The 23,811-nt window shown below is 34.7% G+C and overlaps 1 protein-coding gene across 2 annotated transcripts in view; it reads left to right on the top strand.

The window, feature by feature from the left end:
• The first annotated feature begins 2,728 nt into the window (after nucleotides 1-2,728).
• LOC107002957 (UDP-glucose:glycoprotein glucosyltransferase) overlaps nucleotides 2,729-23,811 on the top strand; it is a 24,018-nt gene continuing 2,935 nt past the window's right edge. The window contains exons 1-32 of one of the 2 annotated variants that reach the window (XM_015201189.2): nucleotides 2,729-3,067; nucleotides 5,862-6,311; nucleotides 6,421-6,571; nucleotides 7,934-8,105; nucleotides 8,791-8,864; nucleotides 10,060-10,156; nucleotides 10,274-10,386; nucleotides 10,498-10,613; nucleotides 11,248-11,305; nucleotides 11,954-12,106; nucleotides 12,196-12,294; nucleotides 12,426-12,590; nucleotides 13,740-13,808; nucleotides 14,666-14,748; nucleotides 14,909-15,071; nucleotides 16,056-16,190; nucleotides 16,285-16,390; nucleotides 16,480-16,574; nucleotides 16,737-16,849; nucleotides 16,957-17,167; nucleotides 17,813-17,881; nucleotides 18,063-18,208; nucleotides 18,986-19,087; nucleotides 20,381-20,528; nucleotides 21,711-21,767; nucleotides 21,874-22,004; nucleotides 22,089-22,177; nucleotides 22,358-22,710; nucleotides 22,830-22,925; nucleotides 23,036-23,094; nucleotides 23,439-23,541; nucleotides 23,640-23,798. In XM_015201189.2, coding sequence (XP_015056675.1) covers nucleotides 2,868-3,067; nucleotides 5,862-6,311; nucleotides 6,421-6,571; nucleotides 7,934-8,105; nucleotides 8,791-8,864; nucleotides 10,060-10,156; nucleotides 10,274-10,386; nucleotides 10,498-10,613; nucleotides 11,248-11,305; nucleotides 11,954-12,106; nucleotides 12,196-12,294; nucleotides 12,426-12,590; nucleotides 13,740-13,808; nucleotides 14,666-14,748; nucleotides 14,909-15,071; nucleotides 16,056-16,190; nucleotides 16,285-16,390; nucleotides 16,480-16,574; nucleotides 16,737-16,849; nucleotides 16,957-17,167; nucleotides 17,813-17,881; nucleotides 18,063-18,208; nucleotides 18,986-19,087; nucleotides 20,381-20,528; nucleotides 21,711-21,767; nucleotides 21,874-22,004; nucleotides 22,089-22,177; nucleotides 22,358-22,710; nucleotides 22,830-22,925; nucleotides 23,036-23,094; nucleotides 23,439-23,541; nucleotides 23,640-23,798 — 4,335 coding nt within the window. In that variant the 5' untranslated portion in view covers nucleotides 2,729-2,867. Of the gene's footprint in view, nucleotides 3,068-5,861; nucleotides 6,312-6,420; nucleotides 6,572-7,933; nucleotides 8,106-8,790; nucleotides 8,865-10,059; nucleotides 10,157-10,273; nucleotides 10,387-10,497; nucleotides 10,614-11,247; nucleotides 11,306-11,953; nucleotides 12,107-12,195; nucleotides 12,295-12,425; nucleotides 12,591-13,739; nucleotides 13,809-14,665; nucleotides 14,749-14,908; nucleotides 15,072-16,055; nucleotides 16,191-16,284; nucleotides 16,391-16,479; nucleotides 16,575-16,736; nucleotides 16,850-16,956; nucleotides 17,168-17,812; nucleotides 17,882-18,062; nucleotides 18,209-18,985; nucleotides 19,088-20,380; nucleotides 20,529-21,710; nucleotides 21,768-21,873; nucleotides 22,005-22,088; nucleotides 22,178-22,357; nucleotides 22,711-22,829; nucleotides 22,926-23,029; nucleotides 23,095-23,438; nucleotides 23,542-23,639; nucleotides 23,799-23,811 lie in introns of both variants that reach the window. The other variant, XM_015201181.2, reaches the window with a different exon arrangement.

The raw sequence follows: 23,811 nt of genomic DNA, 5'->3' as shown, positions 1-23,811 counted from the left end.
TTAGAAAAAAGTTGATTTAGGATAGAAATTTGATTAGTTCGACATTTAGGTTTTTACTATCGAAAATAGTTAAAAATTTAAAATTATAGGTCTCTCTATGTATATAAAATTAATTAACATGCCAAAAGTGCTGCCAATTCCACTTAGTGAAGTATCTAATTTTAAAAAGAAAAATAAAACAAGATAAATATAAAATCAAAATTTCTAACCTCGCGAAAAGAGGTGCATTTAGTCATAATTGTGTGATATTCAAAGTGTAGGTTCGCACATTTATATTTCAATATTTCTTTAATAATATAACACTACTATATATGATCTCGAGAGGGAACCATGAATTTACGTGAGTCCGATGATCCCTTTTTAGATACGCCTCTGCTTCTAGATGGCCTCAACAAGTAACGTGTATCATTAATTTTCATATGTATAATCAATTTTCATGTTCAAATTTCATGCAACTGTTATAGGAAAAAGTATGCAAAAAATTAGTTAATTTTTTTTCTGTACCAAAAAGAAGGATTTTATTTGTTAATTTATAAAGCCAATAGATTGTTCAAATTTATTCCATATCACTCTGACAATCGTTTTTTTTAAAGAAAGTCTCAACATTTTTTTGAGTTTCAGTTTTTTTTTTTTTTTTTTTTTTAAGTAATAGAATTGTTCTTTTTATTTATAATTTTTCAAAAAGTATGTGAAAGAGAGTATAAACGACTAAAATGAGATCGTTTTTTTAAATTTTTTTTAACTCAATCTTAAAGTGAGAACTTGACTTTGAGATTGGCTCTCTCGGAAATAGACAATGATACTTTATATTTTTTAAAAATAATAATAATTAAGTTTTCATTAGTTAGTCCTTATTTTTTGTATTGTAGTTGCTAGAGTTGTTGATCTTGCTTCATTGGACCAAAATGATCTACAGGAGCTACCTACTCAAAAAGAAAAGGAAAGGATAGCAAAGAGAACTCTTCTTTTTCTACTTTTTCTATTCAGTTCGTTTAAAAAAAGATGACCTAATTTGATTTGGAACGGAGTTTAAGAAAAGAAAGAAGATTTTTTAATTTTGTGGTTCTAAGTTAAAGTTATATCAAATGTACTAAAATGCCCTTTAATTTTGTAGTCTTAAACATGTCACATGAAAAATTAAAGTGTTGCCAAAAAAGGAAAATGATCATTCTTTTTTAAACAAACTAAAAAGGAAATAGAGACATTCTTTTTTTTGAAAAGAAAGGAGTATAATATGATTGAGAAAATAATAATATTAATATATTCACTCTAATTTTGAGTGAAGTTTAGAAATGATATGATATATATAAATTTTATTCTTACTGAATGATCCTCGACTCTTGTCAATTGTAATATGATTAATAATAGAACATAATTTTATTAACTAATAAAAAGAAGATGCGTGGATAGAGCTAACACATAATAAGGGTGTGTTTGGTATGAAGCAAAATGTTTTCCTAGAAAATGTTTTCCTGGAAAACAAGTAGATTTTGGACTTATTTTCTCATGTTTGGTTGGTGAATAGAAAATATTTTCCGGAAATGATTTTTAGTGTTTGATTTATGAATGAAAAATGTTTTTGAGAAACATCTTTTATTTTACTAGAGTAGAAAATAATTTATGAAATTAAAAATATTTTTTTTATTTGGGGTGTTGGTGGGGTGGGGATGGAGCGGGGAAGGGGGCAGGTAGGAGGGGGTAGGAGTAAAAAAATAAAATTTTGAAATTGAAAATATTTTTTAAAAATTGATGTTTTTCCCCAAAAAAAAAATGTAATTTGAAATTAGAGGAGAGTTTTGGAAAATGTTTTCCTTAATTTTTGAAGGAAAGTCATTTTCTTTAATTTTGAGGAAAATGAGTTGATTTGGAAAACATTTTCCAAATCTTTTGCCCTAACCAAACATGAGAAAATAGGATACCAAACACACTCTAAAAGTACGTAGTGTCTTGTTCGAAGGTTTTCGATATAATATTTTTTCGTGCAATCATGATCTTGCATCAATTTCAAGTATCCACCAAGTAGAACTTTGCGTTAAGATTGTGACATTTCTTGAAAGAAGTATTAATTTTAAAAGAAATACTCACTCTATTTAAAAAAGAATAATTTTCTTTTTTTTAGTGCGTTTAAAAAAGATCTCTTTTTTTTATAACATTTTAATTTCAATTTTTTACGTGACATGTTTAAGGCCACAAAATTAAAGGACAATTTTGTACATTTGGTCTAACTTTAATTTAGGATCACTAGAATAAAAAATCTTCTTTATATTTTAAAACTCCGTGTCAATTCAAACCAAATTATTCTTTGTAAAATAGAAGAAGTAATTTTTATGAATAAATTATAGTAATAAAATAATATATGTCATAATTTATAAATCAGACAAAGTTTATTCAGAAGAGAAGTAAACAATTATATATAATAAAGTTATGATCCATCAGACAAAAATACGAAAATGTAATTTCATTCTTCTATTCAAGCATAATTGGTGAAAAAATTATGATTGCTTTTATTTTTTACACAAAATTTATCAAACGAGAATAAAATTTAAATAAAGATGAAAAAATTGGTTATTTTGGCAAATTCACTAAATAATCCAATTTGTTGTGACCTATAAAAGTACAGAGGTATTACCAATGAACACTTGCCATATCAGAAAATCAGCGTAGAATTTAGGCATTGCCTAAACTACCCTTGTTCCATTCGACAAGTCAAGGCCTTATATAAATGGGTCTCCCCTTTCCGATCACAGCTCACTGAGCCCTAACACACTACTAATTTAGGACAAAATCTTGATCAGCAGTTCAAGAATTCTAACTAGGAATGTTTCAATCTTCATTATAGGATTTTCTTGAATGTCTAAACAGTTCTGATGAATCGAAAACATCATTCTATTCATCAAAATTCAAGAATGGGGACTCGTTTCAGATTTGGGTTTTGGGTTGTGATCGCTGTTGCTTTCTCTATTTGCCTCTCTGGGTATTCAGTTTCTGCCGCAAATAGTAAACCCAAGAATGTTCAGGTTGCTCTTAGGGCTAAATGGTCTGGTACCCCTATACTCTTGGAAGCCGGGTATGTATTCTTCATTTTCGGCCTTCATTCTTGATTGACTTGCTTTTTTGGGATTGAAGTGCAGTAGAAGTTGTATTGCTTTTGGTTGCCTTTTTGCACTTTTCTTTTTGTGACAAGTGTCAATGACCAACTTATCGAATGTACACTGTGTATGATTCCAAATCTTGCGTATTCTTGGTAAATGAAGATTACATAGTTCTTTTCTTGACTTTAGGATTCTAAAACTTTCAGTGGGAAGACAGTATTTTGTGTAGTTAAGTGCTTTTACTGTTACTCCTTGTCTTCTTGTTGGTAATCCTTCTTTCTCCATTCAAGAATGCTTTGCTGTTTCTATGAGAGTTCAGCATCTCCATGATGCTATGAAGTTTTAGTTGCACTAGTATATAGAAACACTTTTGGAGAATAAAGGAGAGACAAACTAGTATATTCAACTTGGCTTCCCATGAAAATCAAGAAGGGTACTGTTATTATATCTCTCGAAGAATGGCGTTCACTTCCATAGAACTGTACAATCTTTTGAATTCCGTTAGAGACTATTGGTTTATCTGATTTTCTAGGTTTTGTTTTTTTATTTTTTTGGTAAACTGTTAATAGTATTAAAGAATAGAAGGACCATTACATCTATAGAGAACCTAAATCCATAGCAAGGGTTCTATGTCTTTAAGCTTCCAACTGTAACAAGAAACTAGTTACATGAAAAAATGCTGAAGCAACCTATTACTTCTATGAGCCTTCTTAGATCCTTTGAACAATGCTATTCTCTCTGGAAATTCTGTTTTTATCTGTGCAACTACTATTTTCTAGGTTGTTACCTTGGAAGTACTGTGATGATCATGGATCTTGTCTTTGCATACTAGCCCATATATCAGACATGATATATGCCCGTTGAGTGATGTCTAATTGTAGAAAGCATAAAGCAAAAACCTCATGCTTGAGTAAATGGTTTAGGGAAAGTATAATAGTAAGAGAGTAAAAACCAAGTTATACAGTCATCTAGTTCCTCCTTGTATGTGTAGGTTTGTATGATATAACTGCGTAAACTTCCTTGAAATTGCCAGCTTCTCTTGGTGATTTAAACACCTATGCAATCTGTAAGAGAGTAAAAACCAAGTTATACAGTCATCTAGTTCCTCCTTGTATGTGTAGGTTTGTATGATATAACCGAGTAAGCTTCCTTGAAATTGCCAGCTTCTCTTGGTGATTTAAAGACCTATGCAATCTTTTTTTCTTTGGGAGAAAATGTAATGAAATTTTTTATTTAAAGACTAGCACCTAGAGAGTGCAATAGTGAGAAGTACAACTGTTAGCCTATATGCATCTCAATACAATAACTACATGTGAGAAGAACCACGTAAATTAACATCCTATCTCACTACCCTCGTCACTACCACCCCAACTATTATCATGCCAACTACCTTCACTACCATTACCAGCCACACTAATTAACCACCACAACTACCACCGCTAGTCAGTCACTACCACCAAGTACATCCACCATCACAACCAACCACTAGTCCACTACCACCTATTGTCAAGCATCACCAATCCATCCGCCGGCACGACCAATCATCTATACCATCACAACCATAACCAACTCCATCATTTTCAAACATCACCACCACCGCTCCTATCACACAACAATGCCACCTGCCACATTGCCAAATACCACTACCAACCACCACTATATAATCTAATGTTTATGAATATAATATTTAAATTGTTTTACTTGAATTTTATATGGCTATTAAGTATGGTCTTTATGTAGGACCAGTTCCCTCCTCTCACCAGACAAATGGGCCGTTGTATATATGCAAGTTTTGCAAGGTCTCGAATTTTTTCTCTTTTCATGAACATGTTCTTCACGTTGATATATTCTTTAACTATTCCATGTATTGAAATTCTATTTGATTTTCGATATCCTAACTACTCACCTAGTTCTTCAAAATTTCTTAATAAATCATGTAGAGTAATGCTCTTGTGCGTTTTTTCAAAAAAATCCTTAAGATTTGTGAAGAAACTAAGGACCCTAATGTAGACTGTGAAGAACTCACTGTATTGTTAACTGAGCTGAAGGGACCTGGGTAACATCTTTTTATTTAATAAGTATTAGAGTGATATGCATAGAAATCCAAGTAGAGTTGATAGTGTAGGATCAAGGATGTTGATAATACAAGTTATTTCCTTGTCGGTTGAGCACACTAGTTTGGGGCTTGGATAAGTAGAGTTCTTTATTTCTTGCAGTGTCCAGCCATTGGAGACCTGAGTTATGATTGTGTTTAAGGACATTATTGCATGAATAGTACAGTTAACTTTAATCTTAGGATATCACATGTTTAAAGAAAAGGAGGAAACAGATTGGGGGATAAATTGTAGAAGAAAAGCTACACATTGTAGGTAAGTTAAAAAACTGGATGCTTGCAGCAATTGAAACATTTTATTGTAAAAGAAACATGTCTAGAAAATCAGGGTTATGTTCGAGTAATAAATAAAGGAGGAATTTACTATAAGAATAAGGGATGCGGTGAAGTATAAATATCTTGGTTTCTTCTATTTTTGCATGAACAAGTGCTTTCTCAGACTCATGAAAGAAATGTATGTACACATAAGGATATCCATTTGGAGACATCCAACAGAATTGGAAGAATATAGAGAAGATATGTAGTTATATACCACATTGAGGTTTCCTTCTCTTGCCAAAACCTACTCAACTAGTCTTCTCATGGGTTTCCTTGTAATAGGAGCAAACTGTGCCTTCTCCTTTTACATTTTCTGATGTTCTGCTCATGATGGACAGGGAGTTGCTATCAAAGGAATCTAAGGACCATTTTTGGGATTTTATTGAGTTATGGCTTCACTCTGTAGATGAAAATTCTGACTGCCGTAGTGCCAAAGATTGCTTGAAGAGAATAATAAAGTATGGGAGGTCTCTATTAAGTGAATCTTTGATAGCCATGTTTGAGTTTTCTCTCACTCTTCGATCAGCATCTCCTCGGATTGTGCTTTATCGTCAGTTGGCAGAGGAATCTCTTTCTTCTTTTCCACTTACTGATGATAACAGCTCAAGCTCTCCTGATGAAGGAGTACTTCAGCAGAGTGATAATGCAAAGAACAAAAAGGTTAACCCTCTGCTTGTTGGTGAGAACCCAAGAAGTCCTGAAGGAAACTGTTGTTGGGTAGACACTGGTGGGAGACTATTTTTTGATGTTGCTGAGTTGCTAGTGTGGCTGCAGAACCCCAAAGAAGTGTAAGTTCTTTACTTTTCAAGGAACATATACAAGGTGGTGTCCTTGATTATGTCCGGATGTATGTGAGCTCTGCTGATCTTTGATATTGGCTAAATATTTTTTGTGCAGATCTCTTGATACATTGCACCCCGAGATTTTTGAGTTTGATCATGTCCATCCAGATTCAAATGTAGGAAATCCGGTGGCTATCTTATATGGTGCTCTGGGGACCCATTGCTTCGAACAATTTCATCATACCTTGACCAGTGCTGCCAGAGAGGTCAGCTACCATGCCTCTATATGCCATCTCATCCGTTGTGCTTATTAATTTTTTTCTCTTGGCCCTTCAGAATGAAATCAGAATGGCTATTCATATTTGGATCCTCTAGAATATTTTTTTTACATGTATACTATCCATGACATTGATAAAAGCTCTTCAATATTTAACGTCTCCTTTTTTGCTGCTCTTATCTAAAAGAAAAGAAACACATTTTCTATGATACATCTGTTTGCACCTTGAGAAGCAAAAAAATTAATTCTCCAAGATAATTAAGTGATAAAAGACCCTGAAATAGTGTAGAAACTTATTAGATGACAAAAAATGTGTTTTTTCTTTATCAGAGGTAACCTCACATAGTTTCCATTTGCAGTAATTAAATCTATCAAGGGATGTAGAGGAAGTAAGGTAGAGCCTTAGTGGGTGCTCTTGGTCATCAATATGCTTCTCGTAAGAAAGAAACAAAAAATAGGATTTTGAGAATGAGTTGCTTGTATCCCCTGGAGATTTTTAGTGTTTGACCCTTAAAGCAAGATGTTTGATTAGTCCTTTTGGTTGGGTTGATCTCTCTCCTGTACTTAGTGTTGATTCTTTCCAGTAATTTATCAGCTCAATAGATCTTTGTTGTTAGCTGTTTTGATAGCTTATTTTTTGACTTTCTGGGAGCTGATATTTTCTTTCTTTTATAATCTGTGCATCTGGAGTGTGCATATTGTATGGGCTCCTGCCATATATAAAGATTCTTAACACTTCTCCTCAAGTTGGAGGAACACAATCTTTTGTCTAATAAAGTGACAGTCTACACTTTTTTGCTTTGTTCTTTTGTGAAAGACCGGATTTGAGACAATGTGATAACAATTCCTGATTGGTCACTGGTCCTTCTGTCTATAGTCCCGTACTTTTTTTATAATCAGCCAATGAATGAAGCATTGCAACGCTTTTCGGTGTTCCTCATGATGACTTCTCTTTTATTTTCATTTTAATCAATTGAAACATCTGAATTTGTTTCCAGTAGGTGTTACTTAACAAAATACTTGCTACAAAGATGTGGGGGAGGGGGGGGGGGTTGAAGTGTTCAGGTGGGGGTTCACTTGTTCATTACCTTGCCTATGAGACATATTCAGTGTTATCTCCTTACAACTAGAGAGGTAAAAAATATTTATTTAGTCATCTCTGTCCATTTTTTGAGGCATTGAGGAAAATGTCCAAAAGCTGTCGTACTCTTCTCTACTTTCTCTTTGTTTTGATTCTTAATCAACCTGGGGAAATAGCCCCCAACTCTTTTGTTGTACTCTCCCTCCTATTACTAAACCAAAAATAGAGTTATAATTTGTTCTACTGCTGACCATCCAATAACTATCACAGGGGAAAATCTATTATGTCGTTAGACCTGTGTTACCTTCTGGATGCGAATCAAAAAGTACCCCCTGTGGAGCTCTTGGTACCAGAGATTCCTTGAACTTGGGTGGTTATGGTGTGGAACTAGCTCTGAAAAATATGGAATACAAGGCTATGGATGACAGCATTGTAAAGAAAGGTTAGTTCTAATGTGCATTCATCTGAACCATGCTACTTGATGCAAGCAGCGGTATTGATGCGATAATTTCCAACATAGTGTTGAATGTAATTTTACCAGTTTAGGATGTTCTACTGATTCCTATAGGATAACGTTGGTTTTTCTAAAATGTGAAGACTGACCCTAGTTTGTTTCTGGATCTTTTTCGCTTTTTCATTACCAATTGCCATGGTTGAGCTGACATTGCTTGGATCAAGGATTAAGTGACTGGATTCTTAGATCTCAAGATTTTCCCTAAAGAAAATCAGCAGAAAGAAATTTCTTTATTTTTGTGGTATCAAGGCTGAACTTGTCTTATTCTTCATTCTTGCAATGAATCTCAGAGACTCAATTTTTTTGTATATTTGTTCCCAGTTTTCTTATAGAATGCTGGATTTTAGGATATAAAATATACTCGTACCTGTGGAGCAAAACCTTTGGGTTTTATTTAGAACCACCCACTTAACTCCTTGGAAAAATTAGGAGTTAATGTTATAGTGGTGCTTATCTCACATTTAAAGTTACTGCTTTATTCACATTGTATCTCATGTATTTTTCTTTCCCTTGTCGTTTGGTTCTTTTAGTACCTGATAAAATAAAACTAATTCTACATGCTTCTTTTATTTTTTGTTTAGCAAAAAGCATCTAATTTTATCTATTGCTGCAGGGGTCACTCTTGAAGATCCTCACACTGAAGATCTTAGCCAAGAAGTCAGGGGATTTATATTCTCTAAGATTCTGGTTTGTGTTTTCAACTTTTCATATTTCAAACTGATAAATGAAGTTAAACAGAGTTCCTATTGGATTTTTTTTTTTGAAACTGGAAACTTGAGTTTCTATTGGAAATTATTGTCTTAGAACACAACAGGAATATGATTAAAGCTACACAGTACATGTACTTGTTGATGACTTTGTGGACCCTACTGTTCAGAAAAGAAATAACAATGTTGCCAATAAAAATTAATGTCGACGAACTTTATTGACAACATAAAGAAGTTTTGGGTAGATAAGAAAGGATGATAACTGTGTCTTTTGACAAGTAAAATAAAAGGAAAGAGTAGCAGTATTTATCACCTTTTCCACTAAGATGATTTAGTGGAGAATATAATGTTCATCTAGTTTGAAACTCTTAAAATCTTAAGAAAAATATGCATCCTAGTGTTATTTACTTGACCAATTAAATAATAATTCACTGAAGGACAAATAATAATAACAATAACAGAGCTTATATCTCCCTTTAAGTAAAAGAACAACACGGTGGTGTGCTTGAGTGGACGGATCACCTTTGTGAAGGTAAGTTTGGTAAAGTGCTGGCTGCTTGACTCTGTTCCTCAAAAGTTTCTCTCTTTGTGATCTTATTGTATTTTTATTTCCCCTCTTAGACTTGACTTGGTGAAGCTATATAGAATGAGAAGTCAGAGTACACAGTAATTCTCCATCTCTCTGTTCTTCCCCTTCCTTTACCATTCTATATCTTCCACCATATTTTGAATTCTTACTTGAACAACAATGGAGGATAGAGATCTGTTCGTTTACTGCTGAGATCTTCTTAATATGGCAGAAATTATCTTGAGAAGTTTGTTGTTTTTTGTAGAAAACCATGTATATTTTTTTAAAGTTTGCTACTTTTTGGTATAGTGGCTCATTTTACCCTTCTTTTGATAAAATTTTTTACTTTATCAAAAAAAATCTTACACTTCACTCTTCCTCCCATGAAAGTACAATGTTATTAATGAAGGGCAGACTAAATGCAAACACTATAGCAGTGATGCAAATAAGACTTTTTTAAAAAAATTCTACACTACGGTTCATGCTTTGTGTGATTAGCTTTTAGAGTCCAGTAAAAATTCTTTTAGGTGGTTGTAATAGTTATGTGCAATCCACCCTGCCAAGGCTTAGTCGTTGAAGAACCGATTCTGTCTTCCCTTATCTGCAGGAGCGTAAACAGGAGTTAACATCTGAAATAATGGCTTTCAGGGATTATCTTCTATCATCAACAGTTTCTGATACACTTGATGTCTGGGAGTTAAAAGGTGATGATAACCTTACTATTGTGAGCCTAGAACTTGTGAATATTAGAAATGAGAGCTTTTTTTTATTAAGGTAATCTTATGGTTACTCCCTTTATGATTCCAAATATAAATAAACAGATTTAGGGCATCAAACTGCACAGAGGATAGTTCATGCTGCTGATCCTTTGCAGTCAATGCAAGAAATTAATCAAAATTTTCCTAGTGTTGTCTCTTCTTTATCTCGGATGAAGGTAAACTGTTTTTCAGTTAGAATGTATAGTGTTCTAGTGGTAAATTTTTTTATAACTAATGTAACATATATTTGGATCTGATTGTTTGATATGCTTTTAAATTTTTCGCAGCTCAATGAATCTATCAAAGAGGAAATTGTTACAAATCAGCGAATGATTCCACCTGGAAAGTCATTAATGGCCCTGAATGGTGCCTTAGTCAATTTTGAAGATATTGACCTTTATCTGTAATGCCTTCACTTGCCTCTCGGCCATCTTCCGCCTCCCTCCATTTATTTTCATGTGCAATTCATTTCCTATAGAATCTGTTATTATATTATATTATTCGCTCTAAGGAGAAGTAAAATAGAAATGTGTTCAAAATTTTGGTCCGTTTGGACATAATATATTTTTTTCCTTTCAAAAACCTGTTTTTGTGTCAATTTTTTCCTCCAATTTGAAAATAAAAGTTTTTCAAGTTTGAAATGCATGCCTAAACACTTCTTCAACTTTCAAAGACCTCTTTAAACTCAACTTCGTATACTAAATCCCCCCCACACCCCCACCCCCACCTCAAATATTACATAATTCATGTCCAGACGCCTACACTTAGAATTGGGGAGATGGGAGAGGATTCAGTTGAACCATCCTTTTGTATGTGCTTTAACAAAGGTTCTCTGAGTGTTTGCTTATATGGTTAAGATTGATAACTTTTTTGACTTGACAAAAGAAGTTATTCATAGCTGATTCACTTTATAGTTTGCATCTGATTTTACATGTCAAACTTTTAGCTGATTCACCAAGGCGCTTCACTGTTAGAAGCGGAGCTCACCCCTTTTCTTCTTGGTTGAGTTGAAGAACTTTCTGAAATTTGTTTTCCAGGCTGGTTGACATGGTCCATCAGGAGTTATCATTAGCTGATCAATACTCTAAAATGAAGGTGCGAAGCTCTAGAACCTTCTCAAGGGCATGCCTGATACCGATGCCCTGGGTTTTGACAGCTTTTTTGGTTATCTGAGATTCTTTTCTGATGCAACCAGTGAGTAATTACCTGATTCACCAGGGGTGGGATGATTTCCCAGAATATGCTGCAGAAACATCTTGCTAAGGAAACTAAAATGCTTCATATGTTTTATACATTATGTTCCGTCATTTAGAAGAGAAGTCTATAGTGCTTGAACCTTACTATGGGTGAAGTTTAGCTCATTATTTCAATTACAAAAGCTTGTGACCTAAGATGGCCAATTATATGAAGTTGCCTCAGCTTCTTTTCTCGTGGAGAGTATGCTCAGAACCTAGAACATTTCTGGAACTTCCTAAGCAGTTGTGCATAAAAAGTATATGATTGCAAGTTATAGCAAATAGATAATTCGAACATGGGACTTAACATGTCAGATGAAGTTTCTTTGTGCTTAGTTTTGCAGACCCTAAAGTTACGCTTGTCCTTCGCCTGTAGGTTGTGCATTTCATCAATGCTTATGTCCTACCTTTATTATTTCTTATATCCAAAACATCTTAGGTGATTAATTTTTTCATGTCTGTTTGTTAAGCAAAAGCTCATGCAGTAATTGTTGCTTGAGAATTTCAGATTCCTGTCAGCACCGTGAGGAAGCTCCTTTCAGCACTGCCCCCTTCTGAGTCTAGTACATTCCGTGTTGATTATCGCTCAAATCATGTTCATTATCTCAATAACTTGGAGGTGGATGAGATGTATAAACGTTGGCGGAGCAATTTGAACGAGGTACCTCATTTTTTTGATCCTCAGATTGGCTTCTTTATCCTCACTTCATTAGCTTTTATTTTCTAACTTTTCGCATCTTTTTGCTTTAGATCCTGATGCCAGTCTACCCTGGACAAATGCGTTACATCCGGAAGAATATCTTCCATGCAGTTTATGTTTTGGACCCTTCCTCCATTTGTGGGCTTGAGGTAAAGCTTATCATTTTGGGAACCCCAAAAATGTTTTTGTGCTCATTTGTTTAATAGTTGGTTATTGTTTGTTGTCATTCAATGGATAGTGATAAAAGAATATGGTTTAACATGTTCTCTACAATTTGCAGACAATTGACGCAATTGTTTCAATGTTTGAGAATCATATTCCAATTAGATTTGGAGTGATATTATACTCTGCCAAGTCAATTGAGGAGATCGAATCAAGTGGTGGTCAACTTCCCCTTTCTTATAAGGAGAAGGATAGCCCTAATCAGGAAGAACTCTCCAGTTTGGTAATTACTCAAATTTCGTTAGAATAACAGTATTGGTTGAATAAGATTATTTGAACCTTTATCTCGTTGCTTTTCATTCTTGGTATAAGCCAAGTGGCTCAATGTTCACAAGTAAATACTTGTTTCTTTTGCATGGCACATGGTAGTGTGCATTAGTTATGAAGAAAGGTGTTTCTGTTGAAATGTTTTCCTGACACATGGTAGTGTGGATTAGATTTCTATGGCTCATCTGCCGTACATATGACGCAGAAGTTCAATTGAAATGTTTTCCTGATTAATTATTAAGTATTGTATCTAGCCATGTAATAGTAATAGGGACGCTCTGATTTTTCCATCTTCGTATATTGCTGGCTGTTGCATAATTTTTTTTCTGCAACATACTTATAGGACGTAGTTGGTGTATATGAACTACTCCCTCCATTTCAAATAATTGAATTGTTGAAGCATCTTTTCTATTTCAAATTAACTTAGTTGTTCAATCTTTTTGAATAATTTTAATGTTCTTTCATTTGGATTTCCTATGTGATGAGTACAAGAATCTATAATTGGTTTGAAATGTTGGAGTAGTAATCATAATTAATGTTTAGTCATTCTAAAGAGTAATTTGGCAATAATTAAAAAGGGTATAAATGGAAAATAATGTCTAATAAATGTCTTAATAATTAATATATTCTTTTCTTAAAGGGTGTACAATACTCCAACAATTCACTTATTTTGAAATGGAGGGAATTATAATATTCATCTACTAGCTATGCTGATTGGTATCATGTAATTAAAAGCTCAAATAGCTTGCAGCTTGGAGTATACATGCATGCATCTAGTTGTTTTTCTTTTTTTGATTGGTAAATAACAACGCATGCATCGAGACGCTGAAATTGGTAAACTTAGCACCCTTATGCGTGATTTTTGTCATAGATGATATTATTACTTTCTTTTAGAACATGATTTCAGATTTGCAATTAGAAGTTAGAACTCTTTTTACATGTAGTTGGTGTACTAAGATTTCATAAAATTTTCATTACATATTGAAAAAACGGAATTCTTCTCACTGTCTTTCTTTTGTTCCATTTACAGTTTTATTTCCCTTTAAGTTTCAATTTTGTTCTTGATGCATATTATTTGATGAAAAACTGTATTGTTTATTCACAGATTATTCGTCTTTTCATCTACATCAAGGAAAACCGAGGAATTGCAACAGCTTTCCAGTTCCTGAGCAATGTATGATTTCAATACTTCCTATTCTGTATACTGCCTATTAATGAATATGTTAGCTTGCAGGGGATGCCATATGTGTAATTACTATGTTAGTATGTGAACAGCTTCTCCTGAAGGTTAACAAGTTGATGAATAAAGGAGTGTCTGATAAAAAAACCCCAAAAGCAACACTTGTTTGCCTTTGAGGGGAGCCATTTTGTCTTAGCTGTAATTGCCTATTACTATCTTTTAAATGCGATTCTGCATGTTAGCGGTCTCTTTATTTCCAGAAGTAATCTTTTGGGTTTTGTGAACAAAAACTTGTATTTACTTATCCAAGAACAAAGGAAACCTGATTTTAGTGTGTGCAACTTTTTTCATGACCTGCAATGTTGTAAAGCTAGTTCCACTACTTGCCATGCCTCATAGGTATTTTTATTCTACTCAGTCATATTCTTCTCCTTTCCTCACCCCAATGCCTTTGTTAGTGTAGATGATTGGGTTTTCTTTGTAGTAGACATCCATATTTTCAGGTGGGTTTTCTACTTTTTACGTACTTCTCATATATAATATGGAGCTCCCCCACAACATCTATAGAGCATTGCTCCTCATAGGAAAATCCCTTTGCTAGTGTAAATTTTAGAACATTTATGTCTGGAGCATGTCTGATGAAGGGGAGTTATGGGCCAGGTCCTTTAGTTTTTCCTTTTGATGCTCTATTTTCTGGAAAAATGGTGGTGATTCATGTCAGGAGGTGTATGGTTTTCAAATTTGGAAAACTTTTTACTACTTCTACTTTGAGTTTTTCCTGTTGCTCTAGTAGTGTTTTTGGTGTATTATAAATATACACAGTGAAGTAACAGTTTCACCTAGAAATGTAGGTGAACAAATTGCGAATAGAGTCGGCTGCTGAAGATCCTCCTGAGGTACACCATGTTGAAGGTGCATTTGTGGAAACACTGCTGTAAGTCTACCATTTTCCAAGTGTCCAGTTCATTTTTCTGCTTGTTTTGTTGAGAGCTACATGCGTTACAATGGCTTCTCATTGCTGATTTCTTGAGTTGATAGATTGTTCCTTTCTTAATTTGTGTTCCAAAACATTTATAGCTTGTGTCTTTTTGTAGACCTCAGGCTAAAACTCCTCCTCAAGATACCTTGCAGAAACTGGAGAAGGAGCATACTTTCAAAGAACTCTCTGAGGAAAGCTCTCTGTTTGTGTTTAAGCTAGGTTTGGCTAAGAGACAATGTTGCCTCTTGTTCAATGGGCTTGTTCATGAGCCCACTGAGGTATTCATGATCACAGATTGAAATTATTGAAAACTTGGCTTAGTGTCTGACATTTTTAACTTTAAGTTTGGTCTCTACTTATAAATGGTCTCAATGATTGCCTTTTTACCATTTTCTGAAGTTTGATTCACTGAGAAGGGTTAAAAAGAATCTCTTAGACAAGTATGCATTATGTAAAAGGAAAACAATTATGTTAGGTAATTTCCTTAGGAAATTAGATTTGTTATTTGGATGTCATGGTCTCGTGAACTGGCCTTTTCTCCATGTGCTTTAGTTGCTCAAAGATAGATATGTTCCTGCTGAAGTGTGACCATTTCATCTAAAAACTTAAGCTATAAGATGTAAGAGAGAGCACACTTTTTATTGGTCAATTATATTCTCAATACGCCTCCTTGCGTGCGGGCCTGATTTTTTTTCATGGGCCAAGCATGTGAATTATTATTATTATTATTATTATTTTTTTAATTTGTGTGGCGGTGAGATTCGATCCTAGGACGGACCTCTGCCTGCTCTGATACCATGTTGAAGTGTGTGACCATCTCATCTAAAAGCTTAAGCCCGTTAGAGAGAGCACACTTTTCATTAGTTAATTATATTTTCAACATTTCCAATAATATGGAGTTAGCTTTTGAGAAAGGTTTAAAATTATATCCTCAACATTTCCAATTATATGGAGTTTGCTTTTGAGAAAGGTTTATAATTATATTCTCAACATTTCCCATAATATGGAGTTTGCTTTTGAGAAAAGTTTAGGGAAATAGAGTTTTTCCGTGGAGTCCTGATATATGAGATACTAATTGGCGATTCATGTAAATTTGTTTCTAATTTTTTCTGTTACTAATTGATCTAAAAGCTGCATAAGCTATATCAAGCCGAAATATTCAATGTCCATATCAGTTGGTTATCTATTTGTTGAAGTATATATTTAGGTGGATGAGACTGTCCAGTAACATGATTTTATATACCTGGAACTTCTACTGGCAGGATGCTCTTATGAATGCAATGAATGATGAGCTTCCTAAAATACAAGAACACGTTTATTTTGGGCACATAAACTCTCATACAGATATCCTGGACAAGTTTCTATCAGAGAGTGGCGTGCAGCGCTATAACCCACTGGTACAATTCTTTGTTTTCCCAAAATATGTTGCATTGTCTTTTGTGCTTAGTGCCTGAAGTAACTGGGTACATTGTTGTCTCCTTGTTGACATAGATTATAGCTGAAGGGAAAGTCAAACCGAGATTTGTATCTCTCTCTGCTTTAATTCTAGCAGACAACTCATTTTTTAATGAAATCAGCTACTTACATTCTACAGAAAGTAAGCTATACTCGGCCCTAACACTATTGTTTAATGTGAAACATGTTTGAGTATCTCTTTCATTTGTGTTGTCTTAATTTCTTTTCCAGCAATAGATGATTTGAAGCCCGTGACTCATCTTCTTGCTGTCAATATCGCGTCAGAGAAAGGGATGAGATTTCTTCGTGAAGGAATACATTATCTGGTAGTTCTCCATCTCTCTTTCTCTATACATACATATATGTGTGTGTGTGCGTGTGTTTGTTTGTTTGTTTTTGTGTGTGTATTTACACACACAGCACTCTTCATCATTTGTTATTTCTTAATATTCTTGGTTATGGGAATTAAGTATTTGGATTTTCTGCAGATGACGGGCACCACAACTGGACGCTTGGGAGTGCTGTTTAACTCCATTCAGGATCCTCATTCACCAAGCATTTTTTTCATGAAAGTTTTCCAAATCACAGCTTCATCATATAGGTCTGTACTTACTCTTTTGGTTCTTTTCTTTGGGAACTTCTTTTCCTAATGGCTTCATTAAACTGTACTTTTTTCTTTCTTCATCTTGCTTTCAATATGACATGCAGTCACAAGAAAGGCACTCTGCAGTTCCTGGACCAAATTTGTTTGCTTTATCAACATGAATATATGCATGCATCTTCTGCGGGTACTGGAAACAGTGAGGCATTTATGGATAAGGTCTTTGAACTGGCTAATTCAAATGGATTGTCCTCAAAGGGACTCAAGTCTGCTCTCTCTGGACTTTCTGATGAGAAGTTGAAAATGCACTTTAAGAAGGTACCCGACTATTCCTGGCTTTAATTAGTCTGTTCAACAACTCACCAAGGCAGTGTTAAATCAAGATCACCACATCCATGGCCTTGAATTTTATATTTCGTCTAGCAGTCCAGTGCATGGGAACTGACCAATATATGGGAATTAATTCCATGGGTTAGAAGTTGCAAAATGCTTAGGATGCCATTTTTCTCTTTTTTTTTTAATCTATAGTATCTTAGCTACGCTCACTCGAAATTCTTTGAAACATCAAATTAGAGAACAACACTACCTTTTCAATTTGTGAACTGTATGGTCAAAGCATTTAGAGAGGACACCAATCATACCAATATGAACTACTCCCTCTGTTGACTTGATTCGAAGTTTAAGAAAGAAATACTTTTGAAGTTTGTGGTCTAAAATATGTCATAGATGTTTGTATAGCTATAAATCATTTCATTAAGGGTAAAATACATATTTTAAAATTAAATTGTTACTAAATATATAAATGTGTCGTTCTTTTTGGGACTAACTACAAAGGAAGTGAGTCGTATAAATTGTGACTGAGGGAGTAATAGTTTTAGTTTGTGCTCTGTGGCTAAGGTATTGATTAGATGCATGCTTGCTGAATAGCCTCTCATTTATCCTTTATTTTTAATACATTTACAGGTGGGGAAGTTTTTGTTTGGAGAAGTTGGCTTGGAGTATGGTGCCAATGCAGTTATTACAAATGGGAGAGTAAGTTTGATTTGTGCCATTGCATTAGTTTGAAATTTGGATTCTCTATTTTGATTTTTCAGATTTCATCTTCATGATTTTTGGAGTGTTGGTGTGCTTTGAGTAGACATTCTTTTTATCAGTTTTTGATGAACGTTATGTTGTTCTGTGTCAACTCAATGGTCTTTAACCATTTTGATAGGTGATTAGCCTAGCTGACAACACAACATTCTTGAGCCATGATTTGCAACTTTTGGAGTCTCTGGAATTTAAGCAAAGAATAAAGCATATAGTGGAAATAATTGAAGAAGTAGAATGGGAGAACATTGACCCTGATACGCTAACAAGGTTTGTGCATTTATGTTCTTATGCTTTCTGCTCTACTGCCAATTGTGAACTACTGCTTATAAGGAAAATTTGGAAGTTGTTTCTTCAAGTTTGGTACCCCTGTTTCCATCATTAATATGCTTCTAATGTTTGCATATCTATGCTATTATATGGAATCGTAATAGAGCTATTAGATGTGAGTAGTGTCTTTAAGTTTTGCAAACATCTTCTTAAAGCTGGGTTCCCCGGAAGTCAGATAATGGCCTCATAATCAATGACTGTTGTTCACATAAATGGCGTCTTTTAAAGCTTTATGCCAATGTCAGATGACACATTCCCGTGGCTGCTTTCTAGAAACTGAGCGTTCTTTAGTCAATTTTACACAAGGTGGGATATTGTAATTTCTATAGAGGTTTGACTTGGGACTTCCATAATGGAGGTCTCAAGTTCTACATCCCTTGCTTGCGACAGCAGGGGTTGACCTTCTAGTCCGAGCTCGTCACATCAGACTTGCCTAGTGTAGTTCACCTCTCATGTGTGGATTACTTTGTGCGCACCCAAAGGTAGCGGTTGCGGGTTCCCTTGTCATAAAGATATAATTAATTTTATTTAAAGTTTTGACCAACTTACAGCATAAAATAAATATAGACCTTTGGTTTATGGACCTAGTTAGTATTCTAACAATTTCCAAGGGTCAGCTTTACTTGAGAAGCTAATTGGGTGCTTTTTTTATTTCTTCAACATTAAGTTCTCCTCACTATTTTCTTCATTGCACTAATTTTTTCTGTGATAATGTAGTAAATTCATCAGTGACATTGTCATGTCTGTCTCATCTTCAATTTCTATGAGGGATCGAAATTCCGAAGGTGCTCGCTTTGAACTTCTGTCTGCGAAATACAGGTAACACATGTCAAATTCACTATTTTGTGAATACAATTTTTATTGATGATGTGTATTTTACTTTCAACATAGTGTAAAGTTGATTTATCTCAACTTAGTGAAGTTCTCTTTGTTACAGGTTACTCCAATTTCTTATATAAGGAGACTTCTTGTCTGTAGTTAAGTCTATATCCAATAAGGATTTCATTTGTCGCTTGTTCTCTTTTGACATAACTCTTTTATGGAAAAATTGAAGATAATAATTTTTATAGTTAAAATAATCTATATGGATATAAGATAGTTGCTAAAATATAAATTATTGAACAAAAATGTGTAATGTTTTATGCAAACAAACATTTTATTCAAGTTATTTTCAAATGCTTAAGAAGTAGTATAAGAAATGAAATGTTCTAAAGCATATGGGAGGAATTACCGGAGGCATTTGAGATATTTGCTTTTAGAGTCTCCTCACCATTGCAAGTGCTGCCATGAGTCCCAACTTCCCCTTTAAACCATTGAATTACAATGACATATGACTTTGGTAGCATCTTTTCATTGTGGTGTCCACCATGCATATTTCTTGCAATTTAAAATCATAGGAAGCAAGAAGGTTGGTTAAAATTTTTAAGTAGGGACTGGAAGAAATGGAAACATTGAACAGAAAGATACTCCTCAGCTTAATTTTGTAAAACCAGGGTATATTCTTCATACACGCGTGAGTGCTATGTTTAAGATAGAGATGCTTCTGGGTAGTAAGATTATTCCTTTATGTCACAAGTCTTCTTTCCTACCTTTAAATATGTTGCTGCTTTGGGAAAATACCTTTCTCGGTTCAAGTAGGCATGTTATAAGTAGTTCTATCTTCTCACTAACCAAGATGTAGCACCTCACTGTCGTGCGGCGATATTGTCTTTCTTCCTTGTTCTAACTTGTGGCATCAAGACCACATTGTAGTTTCTTTACTTTTCTCTCGCTTTGCTGTCTGAGAAGGACGCAGCTGGGTTCTCGTTGCTTACTCTTGCCTAAGGTTGAGCTTTCTCAAGGATTTTAAAATATCTGAACTTAGAAAGTACATAAAATTGTGAAATGTGCTCGAAGTTCAGTCATGGTGTGAGCATGCATTTATGTGTGGAAGATTCTTTATCGAACAAAAATATTCTCATATAAATAAGCCATGGAGTTCATGTTGACTCCTTTCCCCTTAAAACACGAAGAACACTCTGTTAGAAATTGCACAATGTTGGTTTATATGAATTCTTTTTGGTTTTGGAATTTCAGTTATATTAAATCAATTTTTAAAATGTTTTCTTGCAGTGCTGTTGTTTTAGAAAATGAAAATTCCAGCATTCATATTGATGCTGTCATTGACCCCTTGAGCTCATCTGGTCAAAAGTTGTCTTCTCTTCTTCGGCTTGTGTCAAAGTCCGTTCGGCCAAGCATGAGGCTTGTACTCAACCCCATGGTGAGTTGATTTCCTTGAGTAATATATGACAACCATTGAAAATGGTCACTACTTCATTTAGAACTCTGCACTTTCCCATGATTTGTACTGGCAGTGGAACTGCCTCTGTAATGTGCTCTACAATTTATAACTTAGGGGGAGTCCTGGGCTAGGAGCTGGTTTGGGAAATCACCGGAGCTTACTTATTCAGAGGGACTTGATTCTGAAATGGAATGATTGATGTAATCGATATTTCATAGTAGGACTAATGTGATTTTAGGGTCTGAAGACAGGTTTGTCCTAGGGCTTGGTCAATTGAAAGATGCATGGCATCAGAGAAGAAGGAAAACTAGCCAACATCAGTGCAATGTTTTATAATCACATCTAGGGCGCTAGGTTAGAACAAATGATACGCTTTAAGCTCGACAACATAATGCTGGTTAAAGGGAACATTTCAGCAAGAATTTACTTTTCGTTATTAGTTGAGGTGCGTGCTAGCTGATGTAGATCTGTCATTTATTCATCAATGAAGGGAGCGAAAGACAGAGAGTCTAAACTGTTCCATATATCATCCACGTATTTGGTGAATGTCCATGCAGAGGTTAGAAAGGGAAGGAAGTCGGATAGTTGCTCCTTGCTAGTGTTTGAGAAGAAGAAACCCAGTTTTGAAGCTACTGAAACTCATAAGCAGTTAAAGTTCGAATTGTGAGAGATGGCTGAATTGAAAGTTCAGGGCAAAGTCTATTTACGTCCTACCCTCCCCTGACCTCACTTGTGGAATTGCAGTGGGTATGTTGTTGTCGTTGTTGGCTAAATTATAAGATGGTCTTTCAAAAAAAAAAATATGTTCCTTTTTGTAACTAGGGTGCTCCAAATATGAAATGTTAGTACTTTGGCTATCTTACTCTTGACAGTCAGACATGCATGCTGAGGGTTGCTCATTTAGCTGGGCTAAATGAGCAATCAAAAGTTTGTCCTTACAATCACTACTTAGTTTTGGTTTTAACTTGAATAATTTGCAATTTGTCTCCAAAATACTTCCATGTCCTAAGGTATGTTGCCTCTATATTAATAAAATGAAACATCTACGATGTTTGTATGTCTTGAGATACGTTTCCTCCTTTGTATCATAAAGATCTCAACATAATGGCTTTGTCGATAAACATCAGGTTTAGGAAGTTTTCATTATCTTTTTTCTTGCAGAGTTCACTGGTTGATCTTCCATTGAAGAACTACTACAGATATGTTATACCAACACTGGTATGTCAGAACAACTTGTCTTTGCAAGTCCTTCAGTCATAATTTTTTGATGAATTCGTCCTTCATGCATATTATTCTCCCCGTCTCATTTATGCTAATTTTACAGGATGACTTTAGTAGTACAGATTACACCATTTATGGTCCCAAAGCGTTTTTTGCTAATATGCCACCTTCTAAGACGCTGACTATGAATCTTGATGTTCCTGAGCCATGGCTCGTTGAGCCTGTAGTTGCTGTGTAAGTATTTCAAAAGATTATGGAACTTATGCTAATGGCATATATGCCAGGCTACTTAGTTATGATATCTGCCTAAACTTGCAGCCATGACCTAGATAATATGTTGCTTGAAAACCTGGGAGAGACTAGGACACTCCAAGCAGTGTATGAACTTGAAGCACTAGTCCTGACAGGTACTTCATTCTCCTCTAGTTGATGTAGTAGGTTACAATATTGGTAAAAGAAGAATAATGGGATGGACTGCAGATGAGCTAATTCCTTAATTGTAACCCTAGATATTGGCTAAAGAAGAACAATGCCATAGTTCCACTGCAAATGATTTAATCGTTCTAGTTTCTAAACTGTTTGATCAGGTCATTGCTCTGAGAAGGATCAGGAGCCTCCTAGAGGACTTCAGCTAATCCTAGGCACTAAAAGTACACCTCACTTGGTTGACACACTTGTCATGGCCAATTTGGGTTACTGGCAAATGAAAGCGTTTCCTGGAGTTTGGTACCTGCAGCTTGCTCCTGGTCGAAGCTCAGAGCTTTATGCTTTGAAAGACGATGGTGATGGTGGTCAGGAGACAACTTTGTCAAAACGGATCATTATAGATGATTTGCGTGGTAAACTTGTTCACATGGAAGTGATTAAGAAAAAGGGCAAGGAACATGAAAAACTGTTGGTTTCAGCTGATGAAGATAGCCATTCACAAGAGAAGAAAAAGGTAATGATTACCCTTTATTATTTTGTAAAGCATTTCCCTTTACAGAAAAAAACTTATTATGGGTCAGTAACTCTGAAATATTTACTAAGCTGTAGGAATACTAATTTTCTTGTTCACAGGGAAACCAGAACAGTTGGAATTCTAATATTCTTAAATGGGCTTCTGGATTTATTGGTGGCAATGACCAATCAAAGAAGAGTAAAAACACTCCAGTGGTAATTCCTCAAGTTCCACTCATCAAATATAGTAATCATACACATTAAGCTATCTAGAGAAAGTGAATGGTGATGGTTAAACGATTTTCTTTTCCTTGTCAAAGGAGCAGGTAACCGGTGGTCGTCATGGGAAGACGATTAACATATTCTCTGTTGCTTCTGGACACTTGTGAGTTTCCTGATTTTGGATTCATCTTTTTCTTTTACCCTGCATTTTGATGCTCCTTAGGTGGTCTCTCTAATGCTTTACTTTTTTTATTTCTAACAAGAAAAAGAACACAAGAAAGAAACAAAATCTTGTTGCCAATTTAGTTTATTCTCATATATTTTTCACTTCTACTGTTTTATGGCATACCTACTTTCGTGATAATTTATGGACAGTTGTATAGTTTTGGTCAGACTTATACTTTACTTATCTAAGAAGAAGTTTAGGTCAGACTTTAATATGATCTTCCTAATTTTCTGCTTCTATTGTAGTTTCAACATCTAACAGCTTTAAGATGTACATTGCAGATATGAACGCTTCCTAAAAATTATGATACTAAGTGTTCTAAAGAATACTCAACGGCCAGTGAAGTTCTGGTTCATAAAAAACTATTTGTCTCCTCAGTTCAAGGTATGCTAACTTGCGTTCTTCACCTTAATTCTTTTTAGCAGCTTGTTTCAATCTATAAAGTTTACACGTTGAACTAATGAGATACTTTGTTCTTTTAGGATGTAATCCCTCATATGGCTCGAGAATATGGTTTTGAATATGAACTAATTACCTACAAATGGCCTACATGGTTGCACAAACAAAAGGAGAAGCAAAGAATCATTTGGGCATATAAAATTCTATTTCTTGATGTCATTTTCCCCCTGGCACTGGAGAAGGTATTCATTCCTC

Source organism: Solanum pennellii, chromosome 1 (assembly GCF_001406875.1).
Source record: "Solanum pennellii chromosome 1, SPENNV200".
In the NCBI taxonomy this organism is placed as follows: Eukaryota; Viridiplantae; Streptophyta; class Magnoliopsida; order Solanales; family Solanaceae; genus Solanum; species Solanum pennellii.
Note: the sequence above shows the minus strand (reverse complement) of the source record. Positions and strands in the feature narration are given on the sequence as shown.